Below are 20,712 nucleotides of genomic sequence, written 5' to 3' on the forward strand. Positions count from 1 at the left end.
TTAGGCTATAAGAGGTTTATGAACCACAAAGGAATTTCGTATGTGGACTCGGGCCTTGTCCCCAGGGTCTTTCATTGTAGATGCAGATGTTCCAAACTCAGAAGCCCCTTCTGCCTCGCTCATCTTGGATAAGAGGCACTCCCTAGTTCGTCCACATAGCGCCTGTGCTTTCTAGTCATGGGTACTCGAGTTGTGTTGGGTGTCTTCGTTTATGGGCCTCCTGCTGACCACAGCTGTTCCTTTCCTCTCAGGGGAGGAGCGGGCCCTCTGTCTGGTGGATGTGAAGAAAGTGAAGCAGTCCTTGGCACAGTCCCACCTTCCTGCCCAGCCCGACATCTCCCCCAATGTATTTGAAGCCGTCAAAGGCTGTCACTTGTTTGCTGCTGGCAAGGTAAACCCCGCCCCCCGCCCCCCCCCCCCCCTTAAGGCCTTTGCTGATGGACTGTTCTGGAAATCAACCCTGCTCCTCTGCCCACCAAACTTGCTGAGTCAGCCTTGAAAATTGGTTTTTACCCATGAGCACTTGGCGTCCTTTGGGGAGTGAAATAATTTGGGTGGATGCGATGTTTGCTCGGGCTTTGAATCTAAAGGAAATGTCTGAGGAACCTAAAAGCACATGGAGAAACTCAGGGTTCCAGGGTTCTAGAGTACATGTTTGTATGACGAGCCTCTTGAAAATAATAACGCAGGGACTGGTGCACTTGGGAGGCTGAGGCAGGCAGACCTCTGAGTTCCAGGCTAGCCTGGTCTACATATCGAGTTTCAGGCCTGCCAAGGGTACATAGTGAGTCCCTGTCTCCAAACAAAACAAAACAAAAATAATTTGGAAAAAAAGGCAATACAATAGGGAACCGCATGTCTGAATTGAATGAAAGTGTGCTTATTACTGGAAACTTACAAAATCTAATTTGTGATCGTCATTTGGTGGTCCCTCGGTGCCTGCCAGAGATTGGTTCCGGAAGTATCCCTTGCAACCTAACAAAATGCCAAGATGCTCCAATCTCTCATGCTTCTTTCCTGGCCTCCATCATCCAGAGAGGGCCTCACGAGCTTGGGCTGGCCTCTGGGCCTTGCTGTGTAGACCAGGCTGGACTTGAACCAGAGACCTGCCAGTCTCTGCTTCCCAAGTGTTTGGATTAGAGGCAAAACCACCACGCCAGGCTTGAGTCAAGCATTTGTAGAGCCCCTGTGTACTTGACATGCTCCCTGAGTATGTGCTCCAGGGCTGCAGGGAGAGGGCGCTCTTCGTGACTAATACTGGTTATGACATGTCTTTTAAAAATGGTGGATGGGGCGGCATGGAATGGATTCTCTCATTTCACCCCCGGGTGGCTTCCCGGGAGGGTTCCCGGGATGGAACTCAGGTCTGCAGCAAATGCGCTCGCCTGCTGAGCCGCCTCGCAGATCTATCTGCCGGCTTTCATTCCATTCTGTTCATTTCCTCCTGTGGGGGTTTGTGGGGTCGCTTTGAAATGCAACCTCATACTACAGTTCCAGGATGGCCTCAGACTCACGGCCATGCTCCTGCCCCAGCCTTTGAAATGCCAACATTGCGGGCGTGAGCAGCCAGGCCCAGCAACTTCACTAATCTTTAAAGAGGTACAGCTTTGGGCTGGTGAAGATGGTCCAGCTGCACAAGCCTGGTGGTGATCAAAGGTTGATCTCTGGATCCCATGTAAAGAGCTGGATGGTGGGGTCCCTAGAGCTGCATCCACAGAGTCCTCTCCTCACGTTAACCTTCCCCGGTTATGTGCTCTAGCACTTCCTGAGACACAGCCCCACCCCACCGTGCTGAGGCCGTGAACAGGTAGGGCAGAATTACACACAGCTGGCCAGTAGGACTGGCTGGAGTCCCAAGTGAGGGTCTGATCGCGCTCCTCAGCCCTTCACAGGCAAGCTGGTATCGCAGGCAGGCACAGCTGACTTCATGAGCTTAGTGGCTCTTTTCCTCAGAGGACTGAGTTCTGCTGCTTTCAACAGAGTGGAGGGTGGGAAAACGGTCCTCTGACCTTCATCCGTACACCACGGCATGTGCATAGGCATGTCCATATGTGTACACACATGTGCGCACGCGCACACACATGCACACATACGCTTTAGCAGCAGTTTTGTGGAGATGGAATGTCGTTTTTGTTTTATATCATGTATATGAGTGTTTTACCGGCATGTATGTCTGTGTACCACATGCCTGGTGCCCATGAAGGCCAGATGGGAGTGTCAGAGCCCCTGGAACTGGAGCATGGCCAGTTGTGAGCCACCGTGTGGCTTTTGGGAACTGCATCCTGGTCCTCTGCAGGAGCAACCAGTGCCTCAACCTTAACTCCAGCCTCAGCTTTGGACTTTATTGCCTGTGTCACAGCTTTTTTTTTTTTCCAAATTTTATTTATCATTATCTTTTGCCTTTGTTTTCTTTCATTTAATTTCCCTTGACTTTTTCCTATTATTCTCCCAATTTCTCTCTTAGCTCACCAGGTTTCATTGCATTTTTTTTTTAAACATTTATATATTATGTATACAGCATGTATAACTGCTGACCAGAAGAGGGCACCAGATCTCATTACAGATGGTTGTGAGCCACCATGTGATTGCTGGAAATTGAACTCAGGACCTCTGGAAGAGCAGTCAGTGCTCTTAACCTCTGAGCCATCTCTCCAGCCCCTTCATTGCATTTTCTAATATAAGCACTTCAAGGCTATGCATTTTCCTCTGACTACTGTTTTAGCTGCACCTTGTATCTTTTGATGTGGACATTTTTTTTATTACCATCCCACATATTTTAAAGTTTTTTGCTATAAACAATGAGTTACTTAGAAATATACATGTTAATTTCCAAACATGACTTTAAAAATTATAAATCATTTTTTTATTTATTTTAAATCATTTTTTATTTATTTTATTGTTTGAAATACAAAAAACTATATGAAATGTGCATGTAAATTATAAAGCCTCATAATGTATTGTATACACAGCCTCCTCGACCCCAGAAGCAGACATTTGCATTTTCCTCTCTGTTCCTTCAAACTGCTGGCCTTCAGTTTATGGCCGTATGTGCGACAGACCTCTTTTCCCTCTCGGTGAAAGACAAAGGCCTGACTGTAAGAGATAGAAAAAGAGTCTTGATGTAGAACTCATATTCACAGACCCCACTGAAGAACTTTTCCCTCTGGACACAAAGTGTATTAGTTATCTTCTTGTGTCAGTGACCAAATCCCAGACCGGAATATACTTAAAGAGGGATGAGCTTCCCATGGTAGCCAGTCCCTCAGGGGCAGGGGAGCCGTGCCCGCCAGGAGCTCACATCTGTGTGGGTCAGAAGGCAGAGAGATGAGCACTGACACCCTTCAGACTTCCTCCTTTCTGCCCTTTCTGTACCAGTGAGTGTTAGTAGCTAACTTGATAGTCTAGAATCACCAGGGAGAAGGGCCTCTGGGCACGCCTTAGGGGGATTACCTTATGTGAGTCATCCTGAACCTTTGCCCTTAATTGTGGGCCAGCCCATTCTCTAAGCAGGGCATCCAGGTCTCTCTCTCCTGCTGCACACCCCTGTCTCTCCCTGCTGCACACCCCTGTCTCTCCCTGCTGCACACCCCTGTCTCTCCCTGCTGCACACCCCTGTCCTCTCCCTGCTGCACACCCCTGTCTCTCCCTGCTGCACACACCGGTCTCTCCCTGCTGCACACCCCTGTCTCTCCCTGCTGCACACACTGGTCTCTCCCTGCTGCACACACCGGTCTCTCCCTGCTGCACACACCGGTCTCTCTGCTTCCACCTGCTTCAGCCGCCGCTGCCTTGATTTCAGCCCTGGGCTGTACCAGGTAAACCCTGTCTTCCTTGTGTTGTGATGTCAGAGTGTTTTGTCACAGCGACAGAAAAGAAGCTGCACCTCTGATAAGCCTCTGGGGACAGGCTTGTGACCAAGCCTGAGGTTTATGTCCTTGCTGGCTCCAAACCATTGTCAAGTTGACAGTGGAGGTGAATCACCTCACAGAGCTCCCCACTGCCTACACGCCCCGCCCCCATGTCACCCTGTCCTCCTCCATTCAGAGTAATGTCAAAACAGTCTGTCTCCACCCAAAGGCACAAATATATGAACTGTGAGGTGTCTCTGTGCCCCCAGACCTTCTCTGGATCCCAGCTAAGGCAGTGAGTCTCAGCCAGGGGTGATTCCGTCCCCAGGGGAGTTTGGTAATGTCTGTAGACAGTTTTGATTGTCACAGCTAGAGGGTGCTATAGACATCTGCTGGCCCAGGCCGTGATGCTCACATTACTCAGTGTACAGGCCCTACCTCCATCACAGAGAATGGCCAGGTCCGAAATGTCACCAGTGCTGAGACCGAGACCCTGTTATATCACGCTCCTGGTCTAGTTTTGTGCAGAGCTATAGTTTCATGCTAGTGACATTTCTCTTTCTTGTCCCCCCTCTCCCCATGGCCTTCTAGATCGAGAATAGCCTCTGCATCTGTGCTGCCATGCCAAGCAAAGTCGTCATCCTCCGCTACAATGACCAACCTCAGCAAGTACTGCATCCGGAAGGCAAGCTAACGGCCCAGCCCCACTCCCCTCCCCCACCCCCGGGGGTCCGTGCACACAGCGGGCTGTGCTGAGGACAGCGTGTGTCTGTTCCTTTCTGTTGTCTAGAGAGTGAGACCTGTCCTTCCTGGAAGAGCCCAGGGCCTGTGGTAGCCACAGTGGCTCGCTCACTTTCCTTCCTGGTTGGGATCTGCCCAACAGACTCAGCTTTCTGGAGGTGGATGGAGGATACGCCCTTTTTGAGCTGACAGAAGCAGCTTTCTGGGGATGAGGGACAAGCCAGCGCTGGCTCTGTTTTGACTTGTGGTCAGGGGTCTGACTCTCCTCAGGACAGAGTGCTGGTGTGGAGGAGGAGCATTTCAACCTTTAAATTACCTCCTTCTGGAGAAGGTGTTCCCTGTCCCCAGACTAAGTGTGTTGTGTAATGATAAGCCTGGCTCATGCCTGGTCATGTCACGATAATACCCAGAGTGTAAGAAGCTGTGAGTTTGTGTGGCAGGTGGTTAGTGAACCGGTCTCATTGCCGGCTTATCAGCCGGGGTTTGCTGACCACCTGTGTAGCCTGTGTATCGGGGGTGGAGCTGGCCACCTCCGTGTTTTCTGATTGCAGGTGAGGCAGTGAGGCCGGGAAAGAGCTGATTTGACACTCTAAGGTTAAAAATACTCTGGTTTTCCTACCCTCTCATCCTGCGTCTCTGTTTCCTCAGGACTTGGTAGAGAGCGGTGGATACATTTCTGTGCCGGTGATGATTAAAGTTTGAACTGTTGCTTCAGGCAAACACGATTCCTGGTCATCACTTTAAGAAAGCATGCCAGTTACATTTGTTTTGTCTTAATGATATTAGTATTGGCCTAGAAATGACTACAAATAATGAGGAGTCAATGAAGGCAGGGATGTAGTAATGCTGTGTGGATGAAACAGACTCAAATTAGAAACTAGCAAATTGGAAGCCAGCCCCAAGGAGGACGCTAAGGCCAGGCGTGTTAACCGTTGGTGTGGCACTCTGGTCTGCTGCTCGCTGCAAGAGCATATTGTTAGTGTTTTGCCTGTCTGTGGAAATGGTGTCTCTCGCCTGTTTGGAAGTTGCAGTTCAGTCTTGTTTCCTGAGGCAGCCTGGGCTGATGTAGAGCGATGGTTATGAGGTAGCGAACAGGCTGCATGTCATCCTGGTGGGCATAGCATGAGAGGCTAGGGGCTCAGGCAGAAACAGCAGCAGAGACGAGGTGTCCTGCGTCATCTCTGTCCCTCTGCGGCCCCTCAGGAGATAGAGACCTCGGAACCCTGCAGCTGCATCCACTTCACCAATTACAGCATCCTCATCGGAACCAACAAATTCTACGAGATCGACATGAAGCAGTACACGCTGGAGGGTAGGTCTGCGTCTCCCTCCCCACCCCACAGGGCCCGGGCCTCGAGGAGGGGAGCTTGGGCGGGCGTCGTTCCTGAAGCTGCTTCTCGCCTGCCTTCACAGAGTTCCTGGACAAGAATGACCACTCTCTGGCTCCGGCTGTGTTCGCTTCCTCGTCCCACAGCTTTCCCGTCTCCATCGTGCAGGCGAATGGCGCCGGGCAGCGGGAGGAGTACCTGTTGTGCTTCCACGGTCAGTCCCCAGCCTGGGCCCGATACCTCCCCCTTGGTCAGCAGGGTGGGTCCTGTCAAGGGGACAGGGGATATTTACCCAGCGTCGTGGGCGCCCTCTGAGATTCCCCCGCTCCCCCCGACCGGGGCAGCCGCCCGGCCAGACCGGGGCAGCCGCCTGGCCATCTTGACACTTCCTTCCGCCCACCCCTCCGTCTTCCTGTCACACACCTTCTTCCTCTGGTCTGGTTTTTGCTGCTTTTTCCTCTTGATATTTTCTTTCTGTTTTAATCACTGGGTGTTTCCTTTCCCTCCTCCTGTCTCTTCCCTGTTTGTCTATCCATCTCTTCTTCCTTCTCTCTCCCCCTTCTTTTCCCATTTCCTTCCCCACTTTGCTTGAATCCTCTTTCTGGAATAAGTCTGATTAATAAGAAAACGTGACTGAAGAAAATCCTCATTTTAATTTAAACTAGGAGATGGCTCTGCGGAGGCTGTCTGGCTGTGACAGTCTAGTTAAATCTGGCCACTTGTCCCCGGGGTTTGTTCCCGCCCTTCCGTCATAGCGTATGTGGCCTCTGGAGCTAATGCCGCCATGCTCTTGACACCTTACAGAATTTGGGGTGTTCGTGGATTCCTATGGAAGACGTAGCCGCACAGACGATCTCAAGTGGAGTCGCTTACCTCTGGCCTTTGGTACGTGGGGGTACCGGGTGGGGGTGCGGGGGCTCCTGCTGGCCGAAGTTTGTGTCCTAGGAAAGAATTGTGTGGAATTCTTGGCTTCGGCCTGGTGCTGGTATATCCTAATGGACTTCAGTGGCGTGGGCGGTGTTTACCTAACAGAGAATGTGTAAGTCAGGTCTCCCAGGCCACAGTCCAGCCTGTGAAATGTTTACGATTTCATGATACAAAAGAGAATATTCCCTGTGGATGTAAAGTCATTTTCAAGGCTGTGTAGTGTCCCATAGTGGAACACACATTAGTTAATTCTGACTAGGCAGAACAATGAGGTCACACCTATTCATTCTGTAAGTATCAACACTGTGGTAAGCATCCTTGAACTTACTATGTCAGATCGTGTCCTTTGGTTGTAAGTCTCTAAATATAGATGGGTCAAAGAACGAACACACAAACATACAGGTCCATAAGACAAGACTATGTGGATATTCTACAGCACTGTTATGGCTAAAAGAAGACACACACACATACACACACACACACACACACACACACACACACACACACACACACAGTAAAAACCCACAGTAATATCTAAATCTTTTAAAAGATTTAGATACCTATCTTTTAAAAACTTTACTTGGAGAGGCTGGAGAGATGGCTCAGCAGTTAAGAGCACTGGCTGCTCTTCCAGAGGACCCTGGTTTGAGTCCCAGCACCCACATGGTGGCTCACAATTGTCCGTAACTCCAGTTCCAGGGGATCCAACACCCTCTGCCGGTCTCTGAGGACATCATGCACAGGCATACATTCAGGCGAAATTCATACACGGGGTAGAAAATCTTCAAAATCTTAGAGCATATATACAGTGTAAGCGGATCCACAGAAGTCTCACCCCTGTGTCCATCTTCTACTGTCTCATCTTGTTGCCCCAAAGGGAAGAACTTTCATGAATTTATCATCTTCCCAGTGTTTTATGCAAACACAAGCATATAATAGACTTTTCCCCATCGTGAGGGTAGCATGCTCCTCGAATCCTTCTGAACTCACCCTGCTGGTTGAGCAGTACACTGTGGGTAGGTGCTGGGCTTCCTGGTGCATCTCTTACCCTGGGCAGAGTTCCACAGGGATGCCGTAATGTACTTAACCAATTCCTTTGATGATGTGTAACGGGCAACCTGACAGCGAATGAACCCAACCACGTGTGATGACGCTGTGTAGGGAAGTATTTGTACGGTACTGGCTTTTGGGTCACTGGTCCTTTTGCAAGTCTTGATTTTCCTTCTTCTCTCCTCCCTCCCCCAACCTCCTTTTCCTGCTCATGCTCATCCTCTGTGGTGGCCCTGCAGCCTACAGAGAACCCTATCTGTTTGTGACTCACTTCAACTCACTGGAAGTAATTGAGATCCAGGCACGTTCCTCCCTGGGGTAAGCATTTCCCTCCATGCTTTGAAGACAAGTTTAAGGAATGCCACGCGGCAATGGAGGTAACCAGTAATGAATGTCAACTCTTCCTGGAACCCTGCAGGACCCCTGCCCGAGCCTATCTGGAAATCCCGAACCCGCGCTACCTGGGCCCCGCAATTTCCTCCGGAGCGATTTACCTGGCCTCCTCATACCAGGACAAGTTAAGGGTCATATGCTGCAAAGGAAACCTTGTGAAGGAGTCTGGCACTGACCAGCACCGGGTGCCCTCCACCTCCCGCAGGTACCGACCTTCCTCCCTCCAGGGCCAAGGAACGTTTCCACTTTGTGCTCAAGGCAATCCAGCTTTTTGTGTGTGGCGTCAGTTCGTAAGCATCACAAGTATTGTGAAGGGCTCCCTGTGCAGTGGCAGGGAACGTCTGACATTGCCCTGAGGGTGTCTCCAGTGGCTCTCTTGTGTTCAGTGGCACACAACTGATACTCTGCTGCTTTGGTGTGTGTCTTTGTCATGCTAGCTGCTGAGCCCCACCCCCCAGGGAGATGTGTGGCCTCTCCTTAGTGCTGCTCAAGCCTGGTGTGAGAGAGGGGCAACTGGAACTCTGGTTCTAGTCCTGATGGGCGTGCAGCCTAGACTTGGGACCAGGACGGACTTCCCTAAAGAAACAGCAAGGGGGTGGCGTCAGGAGGGCTGGGAGGCAAGATGTATAGAGGAGGTCCAGAGGTGTGGGCCGTGGCTTCTGAGGCCACCCAGAGGTGTGAGGTGTGAGATGTGGCAGTGGGCCATGGCTTCCGAGGCCACCCAGAGGTGTGAGGTATGGCAGTTGGCCGTGGCTTCCGAGGCCACCCAGAGGTTTCTATGGAACCTGAGAATTCTTCAGAGTTTTAAATTTTTATTTTAAAACTTGTATTTATTTTTGTGTTGGTAATCTAACTCAGGGTGTAGAATCCAAAGGGCACAAAAAGTATAAAGTAGTACAGTCTCCTTTCTTGTATTTAAGAAAACAGTTCAAGATTTATGTATTTTTATTTTTTGAGACCAGGTCTTACTGTGTAGCCTTGGCTGGTCTGGAATTCACTTGGCTGGCCTCCAAATCACACAGACCCATCCTCCTCTGCCTCCCAGCTTGATTTTTTTTTCAGTTTTTATGTTATGTATATGAGTGTTTTGCCTGTATGTATGTGTGTGCCTGGAGCCCGAGGAGGTTAGAAGAGGGTGTCGGAGCCCCTGGAACTGGAGTTCCAGACAGTTGTGACCCACTGTGTGGGTGCTGGGAATTGAACCCAGATCCTCTGGAAGAGCAGCCAGTGCTCTTAACCTCTGAGCCATCACACTAGCCCCCTCCCCCTTAATTTAAAGAGATACCGGTCTTGTCAAGTTGCCGTGCTGCCCTGAACTCCTGGCTGAGACAGCCCTCTTGCCTCATCCCTTAAGGGACCTGGCCCCTCCTCTTCTTCCCTTTCTCCCCGACTCCACCACCACCCAGGAAAGAACCAATTTTACAACCTTTTGCATTTCTATTTAGAGACCTCTCTGCATCTCTATGTGCACAACTCCACGTTTGCTACTTCATAAAAATAATACCGTGGATTAGCTTGTTTTCTGGTACTGTGGCAAAGTACCTGGTGCTGAGTTAGTTCTAAAGAAAGAGGCTCGTGGTTCTGTTCTGAAGTTGAGGGCCCATATCTAGCAGCGTCCTCTTTGCCAATGTCTTGGGGGTAGTGCAGGGCATCACAGGATAAGAAACAGGGTCTCTGTATCAAGCCCTGCTCACTTCTAAAGGCTCTGCCTCCACCTCCAGATACCATATTGGGTTCCATTCCAGCCCTCTGAATATCTCATGGCGAGGACTAGAGAGATGGCCCGGTGGTTAAGAGCGTGTGTTGCTCTTGTAGAGAACTCATTGGCCCCAACAGCCATATCAGGGGGCTCACGGCTTCCTGTCACTCCAGCTCCAGGGGATCCCGATGCCCTCTTCTGGTCTTTGTGGGCACTTGCACATCCAGTCTTTACTCTCTCAGTGGGAAGTAAATTTCCACACATGAACCCTCCAATCCTCTAGATGGCACTGAGTTCTCTCCTGGGATTTAAAGTCCAGCATTTTTATAGATGTATCCAGTCTCTACCAGTAGCTAAGTTTAGAACATTTTATTATTACCCCCAAAGAAGTTAGTTTTCCTCTACCTCAGTGACTGCCTGAGGTACTTATCCCATGTAGCGAGGGCTACTGTTCAGCTGCCGGGCAGGGGCCTTTCTTGTCCAGCAAGCCCCAGGTCCAGTCCAACAAAGAGTCCTGAGTGCCAGTGGGTCTTTTCCAGGTCAAATATTGATCCTTTTCTGGAAATAGGCTTCAGCCCAATCTGTGCCTTCCAGACGTTGCCAGACTGTAGACTTCTCTGTGACTGTCCAGTTACAAGTCCACTGGCTTCAACTCTACCAGAGATCCGGAGAGAGGCATGCGCACAGGGCGTGCTCAGTAGTCATTAAGCCATACCAAGTTTGGTTTTCTTGCAAAAATACTGTTGGACTGCTGCAAGCTGGTTTTGCAATGCGCTTGGTCAGCATGCATGATTGTGCGTGCGTACGTGCGTGCTTCTTTGGCAGGGCTGGCTGAGAATTGAACCCTGGGCCTGGCAGGCTACCAAAGAGCTCTGCCACTGAGCCACCCCTGGCCCTCAGGCTTGGTCAGTGTGGTTTTAATCAATCAGGACCTTGATGGAAAACCTGAAGTAACAAATGACCAGGAGCTCTTAGATTTTATGTGAGGCTGTCTCAGAAGGTCTCAGAACACCACGGTTGGTTCTGAGTCCGGTGAAGTTGGTTTTGCCCATGTTTGTGGGGCTGCTCTTTGCTCTCACGGAGAAGCAGGTCCTCAGAGGTTCTCACCTCCATTCCAGCCTCCTTCCCTCTTCCTTCTGACAGAAGGGGCCGTGTGTTGGGGATGCTCGACTGTGCCCTGATGGAAGTGGCCTCCTCCTCCTCCTTCTCTTGTGCTTGGCTCTTCTTGTTCCTCGGTTTATTTAAATGCTCCTGTCCTAAGCATCAGCAGCCCTCTGGATGGCTTCCAGTCTGTTGCTGGAACTTCCCCCGCTCCGAAAATCGAGGGGTCTGCGGGCCACCGTCAGTGGGTGTGTGACGGCAAGTAGAATTCCGATAGGTGTCGCTGCGTCTGCCGCCCTGGGGCAGTCTGCACCTGCTCGGAGTTCCGTCAGCTGGGCGTAGAAGTTGGTTGCCTCGTCCTGGCCCAGAAGACTAGGAACCAGAACCACATCCAAGCTGGAGATGTTGGTCCACAAAAGCTCTGAGAGTTAACCCAGGGGACGATTTCACTGACCTATGATTTTACTTTTTTGGACACTTCTTCTCTGTACACAGCTGTGAGGATCCCCTGCCAGGTGCCAGGCATCACATCTGGGGCTCTGGAATGCAATGCCGAGGGCACCTTCTTTATTCCCCAAGGCCTATAATTAGGTGGGTGAACACCGAGTGTTCAAAGGTACTTAGATATTATAAAAGACAGACATATCTTTAATGCTCTGATGCTGTTCAAGGACAAGCCGTCTCTCTTATTGATAGACAGAAGCCAATGTTTCCGAGATGTGTAGTCCTGGCCCCACTGTTCTGGAAGTGGCAGAGTACCGTGCACACTTTCCTGAACCTGACTGTGTCTTGGTGATGGCCTTACCTCTTTGTCAGGTGTGATTTTAATTGCAGGGATGGATGTGCTGAAAGGCCAGTGCCAATGCTTCTCTCTTCATTTGATCCATCTCCAGAATGATGGCATTGCGGGCCAGGGTGCACTCCAGGCCAGCGTGCACCCCTAAAGTGTCTGGACTCTCATTTTGTTCCCAAGTCATGCCAGAAGGGGGTCTAAGTGTTGGGATTAGGCTTCTCCATGGCCTTGCATGTTGCTCCTGACCCCGCGTGGTCCCACTGTAAGGACCTGCTTGTTCTGTTGTCCAGAAGGGCCCCAGTTGCTGTGAATGGGGCAGAAATAATGTGCTGGCTTCCCTGGGGGGGGGGGGGGGTGCCAGGCAAGTCCCACTCACGCCTGCAGTCAGTTCTCAGCTCCCATTCTGCTTATAGAATGGTCTTTTTTGCTCCTGACTGCCTTGGGTGGGTCAGTGTCTGTGACTGCCTTGGCTGGCTGTCATTCACAGCAGGTTCCATTTTCCTGGTCCGTTTAGCAGAGCAGCGAACATAACTCTGCAGAACTATAAAATGGATGTGGTAGCTCATTGGCCATTATAGATATGGAGATGGAAGACTGCCCACTTGGCCTCAAATGATGGGTGTCCTTTTGCTTCTCATTAATCTCAGCTAGGGCCTGAATGGCCTTCTCTGAGCCACCCTGATTCCTTGGACACAGCACCCTCCAGCTAGCCTTGTGATGGGCCCCTGTGGACACATTCCAGAATTTCTCTTTCATTGCGAATAGGCTTAATGTATTTCTCCCCCTTAGATGTATTTGTTTTAATGCGTCTTCTGTCTCTCCAAGCTCTGCAGCTCGAGTTGTGTATGGACTTCGGTTTCAGATGTAGAAATGAGTTCCCTTACATTTAATACTGCAGAGACGTGGTGTGGGGCTGGCTTTCAGAGTGGTTATCTGAATCGCCAGTTAGCCTGTGTGGGGAAGCGAGGCCACAGCAGAAAGCTCTTCACGACCACAAGATGACCTCTGCAAGCTGGCCTGCTTTTCAGCTCTGCCTTCTTCCAGCAGGTCGTTAGGGCCATGGGTCTGGTAAAACCTGGATTTGATCCAGGCCAGACAGGGCTGAGGGTTGAATTGAACCTACCGAAAGGTCCCCGATGGGGGGGGGTTGTGGCTGGGGTGACGATGGTTGTAGTTCCACAGTAGATGGCTTGCCTCGTATGCATAAGGCCTAGGTTTCAGATTTTAGTACCACTGAGGAAAAGGGGGAAGGCCTTGTGTTCTCAGTGGATGGGGGGGGGGGGTGTCAGAGGTTGTTAATGGTTAATCTCTGGGCCAGGGTGAGCTAGCTGGACTGTCACCATCTGCCCTGCTTGGGTTTCTGATTTTATCAGGCGTCATCTTCTTGCCATAACTGGGAATTGTCAACCTTCTGAGCATCTGTCTCGGGTGCCACAAAAACTTAGAAAGCCACCTACAGGGAGAGAGAGAGAGAGAGAGGTGACCAAACACTGAGCACAAGGCTGTCACAGATCCGGCCCCTGATGGTGACAGTCTTTCTCAAAGCTGCTCCCTTGTAAGGGCCTGGATGGGCCTCTGATTCCTGGGTTATGAGAGGCTCTGCCCCTAACAGGAGACTTCTGGGAAATATTCAGTTGGTATGATAGAGCATGGAGATCATGACCCCAGACTGACCTCTCGGGTCCTAGCCCCGGCCCCTCCTCCTGGCCTCTCCACCATGCACTTGCCTGTGCAGCCAGAGCTTGTTCCCGTCTGGTGGTGTTAGGAGGCGGTGAGGCAAAGTGTAGCGGGCCTAGCCAAGGCGGGAACATGGTGAGTGAGGACGCAGCAGGCAGGAGCTGGCGCTGACACCTGGAAGCTTGGGTTGTTTTTTTTTTTAATCCTCATCCTCAGGTCTAAGCTTTTTCTAATAAGAGTGAGTGGTAGATATGCCTTTAACCCCCAGTCCTCAGGAGCTGAGGCAGGAGGACCATGACTTTGAAGCCAGCTTGGGCTTCATAGTGAGTTTCTAGGCCAGCTGAAGCTACAAAGAGAGAGCCTGTCTCAAAAACTAAACCAAACAGACGGAACAGCGGTGAGAAGGAGCCTGCTTAGATAATTAGATGGGAAGGGGATTCCAGCTTTGGGGCTCTGACTTCTCAGCCCCCCGACTCTCTTACTGTCCCCAGCAGCCCCAACAAGCGAGGCCCACCCACATACAACGAGCACATCACTAAACGCGTGGCCTCCAGTCCGGCGCCACCGGAGGGCCCCAGCCACCCCCGAGAGCCAAGCACACCCCACCGCTACCGAGACCGAGAGGGCCGGGCAGAGCTGCGCAGGGACAAGTCCCCGGGCCGTCCCCTGGAGCGGGAGAAGTCCCCAGGCCGGATGCTCAGCACGAGGAGAGAGCGGTCCCCAGGGAGACTGTTTGAAGACAGCAGTAGGGGCCGCCTGCCTGCGGGAGCCGTGAGGACCCCACTGTCCCAGGTTAACAAGGTAAGGCAGCAGCATCCTCTTGGCTGCTCTTGTAACAGTGGGACTCCATCACTGTGGCTCAGGCTCGTGGGAAGCAAAAGCTTTATTTAAGGGGCTTCCTCCTCAGAGGACAACCTGTGATTTAAAGGAAGGGTGTGTGTGCACACCTCAAAATGTAACAGCTACCAAAGAGTATGTTGTTCCCTGCCCGAGAGGCAGTATTAGTGGCTTCTAGGTCTATTCTGTGCATACAAGCAAATATATGTGCCCCCCCCCCCCCTGTAAATACAAATGATGACATTTTAGATATTTTCAGGCAAACACATATATGCATTATAGACACTGATATTTTTTTCTGGAAGTTACCAGAAGCTTGTAACTATGCTTTCTAGAACTTTGAGTTTTTACAAAGTCTGAAGTGGTACCCATGTGATTTTTAGATAGTGGTGAATCAGTAGATGGAGATGTTGAAGCAGGTAACTCATGAGCGTGCGCTCATGGACCCTGGGGTTCCATTCTCTTTGGTGGGCCGTCCAGTTTCTAGGGCCCACTCTAGGCAGAGGTGCTGCCTTCCTGTCCCCTGGGGATCATTTTCTGAGTCACACTCTCCTACCGATGCTCCTGTAGCACACGGCCAGCACTTCTGGTTAGAGAAAGGAGAAAAGCTACGTAATAAATGTTTTCCCATTAAAACTGAGTGTGCATATTTATGCGTGCACCTGTGCAAATTCAGTTTTTGTTTTTTTTTCAGTGACTTGTTTCATGCCTGACCCCATGCCTTGAGGGCTGGCTCTGTTAAGTTGGCACTGTTCTGTATGGCACCACGGTCAACCGCTGGAGGGACAGGACAGGCACCTGAAAGCAATACTTGCCTCACATAGGGAGCCGGCAGTTCCGGGCCTTGGATGCTAAAACCCCCTCCTCTTTATGTTGCTCCTAGGTCTGGGACCAGTCTTCAGTATAAGTCTCAACCAGAAAAACCACCTCCTCATCTCAGTCTGCAGGAAAACACGGCACCCCGGGTCTCCGCTGCAGGGGACCCCAGCGCCCGTCTGCTCGGCCCGCATTCGGCACAGCTGGGTCCAGACTGTCCTTGGCACGGATACCCCCATCTCCAAGGGGTGCAGATAGCCAAGGCTCTTAGGCGCTGCCAGCACTCAGACCCCCCCCACCCCCGGAGCGGGGCGGGGGGTCCCCTTCCTGCGGTCATCTTTGCACTTTGTTACTCTTTGACAGCATTCAGAGACTTTTGTATTTAGCTCCAGCCTGTACCAGTTCATCAAAGGAAGCCAACCCGGACACAAACTGTGGCTGGAAGTCTACCTGCTACTCTAAGATCCTTGGGTTGGTTGCTTTTTCTTTGATTTTTCTTTTTTTCTCCTTTTTTTTTTTCTTTTTCTTTTCTTTTCTTTCTTTCTTTTTTTTTTAAGACAACAGAATTCTCAGTAGATTTGGATAGCGACGTATTTCCTGTTGTAGTCGTTTTTAGCTAGATCACACCATCAGGTCTTTGGCACTGAAACGTAGCATAGAAGAGTCCCCGTTGGTTGGCTAACCTCCCGTGTTCCCGTAGCTCCATTCTTGTTCCGGTCCATTCTCATAGACGGCCCTGTTTTACCCAGGGCCACATCGTAGCCAAATGTTTACCGTTCTCATTGCCTTTTACGGCCTTGACAACTTCCCTTCCCACCAGCTGAGAATGTATGGAGGTCAGTCGGGCCTCAGCTCGGAGGCAGTGACCTGGGGCCAAGGGACCTCATCGGGCTCTGCCCCCTACCCCTCAGCGTCATCTACCCAGCCTGCTTCCCCAGCTTTCCACGTCGCTTTGGCCAGGAAAGCACGCAATAGACTTGCTCCAAGCCCAGCATTAATAGGCCTTGGGGTTGGGCCCGGGACCTGGGGCACCCACCTCCTGTTCTGAGGATCGGTGTGCTGCTGCTCCTCACTCCTCTGGAACGGGGAGGAGACCTGTCTGGGAGCCCTGCATGGCGCATCACTGCATGTGCTGCCCCCGACCTGGCTGACTCCTCCCTGGGTTGCTCCTGCCAATGTATTGCTGCCATCCCATAGCCCCACCAAATCGAGACCCTCTGACGACTTGTCAGCTAACTGGCCACGACAGGCTGCAGTCTGTAGCACTGAACAAACAAACAAACAAAAAAACAAAAACAAAACGCTCAAGCCTTACGACCAGAGAAGGATTTCAGCAAACCACACTTCTCCCTCAGTTTCCCCTCCCACCTTTGAGCTCCCTGCTGACTTCAAGGATGACTGTGTTCACACACACACACACACACACAAAAACCCAGCACGGTTCTGCCCCCACGAAACTGTGACTTCGCAGATGAGCCTTTCCCTAGGGCTGGACCTAAGGCCAGGACCTCGGAGAGAAGCCGCAGCTCAACTCCTCCAGCCCCGTGGGGCTGGCGAGTCCCCCCACTTTAGGTGCAGTGCGGCTCGCCCAGTCTCTCTCCCGCACTCTTTAGAGTGCGGAATTCCTGGCAACCGGATAGAATCGACTTAGAGGCTTTGCAGTTGGCAAGCTAACTAGCGGCCTTACTTCTGCCTTTAACCCCCCACAAGGCCTCTTCCGCTTTGGATTCTCCACGACTCTTAGGCGTGCCTCCACAACCAAGGCACATCCTAGGTAGGCTGAAAGGCAGACCTGTCCCCACCGCGGCAGGTGACTGTGTCTGTGTTCCCAGCCCACGTGTCCACAGTCCACGTCACTTCCCAGACTACAACCTGGCCCACATGCCGGCTCCTTCCTGCTCGTCTCTTAACCTAAGTGCTTTCTCGTTCGAAACGCCCGTGACCCTCCATGTCCAGAGCCCTGCTGCTGTGTTTTATGTGTTGCTTGGAATCTTTGGGGTCGTGTCCCCTGTCCCCAATCCCCCCCCAGGGCAGATCTGACTGACCGGCTGCTGAAGTTTTTGTCTCTTGGTCCACAAATTTTCGGAATGGTCCCTGATAACTGGTCTTCAGTCTTGGCATTTCATCTAGGACCACCACGAGAAATGGGCGCCTCGAGCCCTTGACTGTATATTGCGCGTCTCATCTGTGAAGTGCTTCCCGCTACATAGAACTAGCTCAAAAGACTGTACATATTTACAAGAAACTTTATATTCGTAACAAAAAAAAAGGACATTGAATTGGTTTCTACTTTTTTATTGTAAAAGGTGCATTTTTCAACACTCACTTTTGTTTTCAACGGTGGTAGCTGTGGACAGCCATCTCCGCCGGAGTGGGGAGCTCTCTGGGTGACCACCGAGATGCCAGCAGGAAATAATCGTAACCCGAAATCGCAGTCAGAAGCTTATTAGCATCTATAAGATTCTAGGTCTCCAAAAGTACAGGCTTTTTTTCTTCATTACCTTTTTTATTCAGAACGAGGAGAATACATGGACAGTTCCAGATCCACCTCGAGAGGAATGAACTTTGTTGTTGAACAATAGTGAAATAAAGCAATGATCTCAAACCGTGCGCTCCCTTGGCGTCTTTTCTCATCAGAGACCCAAAAAAGCCACGGCCAAGGCCAGTGTGGGCTCGCTGGTACAGCACTTCCGCTCCGAGGGAGGCTCTTCTGCAGGATGCACCTGGGTGGCCAGAATCAGAATCTTGGAATTTAGAGTTGGTTGGGGGGGGGGGGGGCGGACACTTAGTTTGGTGACTGCTTCTATGAACTAGGCACTTATTATTAAGGTCATTTTTTAGGGCAGGGAACTGGAAAGCTTAAACAGCCACCTAGGCTACTTTAAAAGGATTAGTCTAGAACAGCTTAGCTGTAAGCAGCTAACCAGGAAAACAGGTCAACACAGGATTTCTCTGATCCCATTATGCTGAGGCCACTGAGAACTTAATACTGCGCTTCTCTTTGGAGGGAGTTCAGATGAAGGTAACTGAATGCTTCCGGTTCTGACTAGACAGTTACTGTCTGCAAGGTAAATTGGCTCCACCACTTTGTAGTTATGTAAACTGGACTGGTCCCGGAAAAACGGTCCCCCGATACCTGTCGCTTTTCATCTTTGATTAAAATATAACAAGGTTCTCAGGTGTAGTTAAAAGTTGACTTTGAGGGTCAAATCTACCAGGCTTTTGCTATTAGAGGCTGTGTTCCTTGTGATTGTGGGAGGGAAAATGACTCACCAAGGAGGAAATGAGGTGTTGCAACTTCTTCCCAGAGAACAAACATTAGAAAAATGTCCATTAACTGTCAGCTAACCATTTCAGGTCTTAGCCCGAGGATTCTTGGCAGCCAGGGGCTGCCTTAAAAGCTAAGTAAACAGAGTTTGGTTCCAAAAGGAACTTGCTCAAAGGTCTTTTGGACCTGAAGGGACTACCCCTATGAAACAACTGTGAAATTACTCAGTCACACTGTAAAATGAGGCCCAGTCCTAGACCGCTTACGTTAATTCTCACCAAACTCAAGGCATTGAGTTCGTACCAAGTTTCATGATCATGAAACTTTAGGTTCCTGGGGCAAAAAAAAAAAAAAAAAAGAGATAGTCTACTTAATAGGACTGAACAGCTAGTCTACAGAAAAGGACCTTTGGCCAAAGGTTAGTTTAGAACACTCATGAAGACCCACAGCACAGGTGAGGGTGGCCCTGCAGGGGTGGGGCGGCCGGGCTTCCACCATAATTACATTGGCTCCTTTCCGTGGTTCTCAGCCAGGACAGAGTTTCCCCTCCTTCCCCTACAGGATGCTAGTGTTTCTGAGTGATAGTCTTGGTTGCCACAAGTGTGGGTTCCTAGTGGTGTCCAGTGGGTTGAGAGGTCAGAGCAGCGCGACAAATACCCTATAATTCACAGACAGCCTTCATCCCCAGTAGTAAAGAATGATCTATATCCGTAGTGCCAAGACTAAGAAACTCTGCTGTAGCTGTTCCAGTCAGAGGCAGTTCTGGTCAGATCTTTCTTGCTGGTTTAAGTGCTGCTTATCCTGGCTGAAGGCATCAAATGTGGACTCTGTTTGCCTGAAGCTGTGGGGTTTCCAGATGGGACCGATGAAGTCCCTTTGGGGTGGGGATGGGGCAACAGTAAGGGCTAGCCTACTGATGTGGATCCCAGAGACAGTAGCTGGGCCCCACAGACCAGCTTGTAGGATCCCCTCCAAGGTTCCGGAGAACTCGGAGTTCTCAGGAAGACTGGATGATTCATATAATTAACTGAGGTGATGGGTTTTTACAAGAAATACAGACATATTTATGACTTCCTTGCTTTCTCTTAAAGATGGGAGGCTCAAAGGCAGAAGGCAGCTCAAGTTTCTGTTTGTCCATTAATCTGCTGGGTACAAGTGTTGGAGACTCATGGGAAGCAGGATTAACTCAATGACTGACCCAGACTTTGTTCAGACTGTTAACACAGGTGGATGTTTATGTGTACTGTTGCTATAGTAAATTACACCCGAGACGGTGTAATTTATAAAGAATCAATTATTTCTTGCACTTCTGGAGATTAGGAAGTCTGAGACAAGGTGCTATGGGTGTGGTCGCCTGGCCAGGGCTGCTGTAGGCTTCCAAGATGAACTTTTTGTTTCTGAACTCTCCACAGGGGCTTTGTCCTCACATGGTAGAAGTCATGAAGGCAAGCTAGCCGAAAGCTTCACGAAGCCCTGTGGTAAGGCCTCCCTCAAGAGGGTTTGGGGAGGAGCGCTCACGACCTCACCACCTCTTAAACAGCACCTTTTAAAACCATCACAGTGCAGACAACCGAGCTTTGGACAGGACATAGTCAGACCACAGCAGATGAGACACCAGGAGAACTCATCGTAAGCTGGAATGTGAGCTAGTGCTCATGTTCAAAGAACCTTGTTCTCTAAAATGCTCCAGTCTCCGCCCTCAGTCATGGATGTCTAGGATGTCCCAAGGAGCTGATGTTACATTGTAGTTTCCTTGTCTGGTGCTGACTTCCTGTTTGTGGCCAAAACCCACTCACGTTTTGTGGCTCCCAGTGTAAGGTAAGGGAGTCCCAAGTGTCATCTTGCCTAGTCCAACCCCTCTTGTTTTTCAGGGAGAGGCCATCCCTAGAAGCCATGTGATTTACACCTGCATCTGCTATGGGGTGAATGGTGGGCTCAAAGGCTTTGTCAAGCTGGTGACCTGGTCTTGGAGCACTATCAACCGCCTCACGTCTACACCCACAAGTAGAGACAAAGGGAAGGAAGTGCCCTTGCCTGGGTCCTCCGGATTCGGTGTTTTCATATATGGTTCTATGATTGTTGAGGTTAACTGCCTAGAAAGATGTCATACAGGGGCCTCCTGGTACCCATTCATTCAACCTATGCAAACCAAAGATGTTCACTAAGAATCTGTATTTTACCATTCCCCAAATAATACAGCCTATTTGCATAAATTTACACTGTATTAAGCATAA

The 20,712-nt window shown here is 50.5% G+C and overlaps 1 protein-coding gene across 1 annotated transcript in view; it reads left to right on the forward strand.

Annotated features, from left to right (window-relative positions):
• Cit (citron rho-interacting serine/threonine kinase) overlaps positions 1 to 15,751 on the forward strand; it is a 177,383-nt gene extending 161,632 nt beyond the window's left edge. Inside the window, 10 exon segments of the mRNA XM_059248795.1 lie at positions 252 to 391; positions 4,440 to 4,505; positions 4,507 to 4,533; positions 5,793 to 5,901; positions 6,003 to 6,131; positions 6,722 to 6,802; positions 8,134 to 8,212; positions 8,313 to 8,492; positions 14,049 to 14,358; positions 15,278 to 15,751. Coding sequence (XP_059104778.1) covers positions 252 to 391; positions 4,440 to 4,505; positions 4,507 to 4,533; positions 5,793 to 5,901; positions 6,003 to 6,131; positions 6,722 to 6,802; positions 8,134 to 8,212; positions 8,313 to 8,492; positions 14,049 to 14,358; positions 15,278 to 15,301 — 1,145 coding nt within the window. The 3' untranslated portion in view covers positions 15,302 to 15,751.
• Positions 15,752 to 20,712: the final 4,961 nt, after the last annotated feature.

Source organism: Peromyscus eremicus, chromosome 23, assembly GCF_949786415.1.
Source record: "Peromyscus eremicus chromosome 23, PerEre_H2_v1, whole genome shotgun sequence".
Classification (NCBI taxonomy): Eukaryota; Metazoa; Chordata; class Mammalia; order Rodentia; family Cricetidae; genus Peromyscus; species Peromyscus eremicus.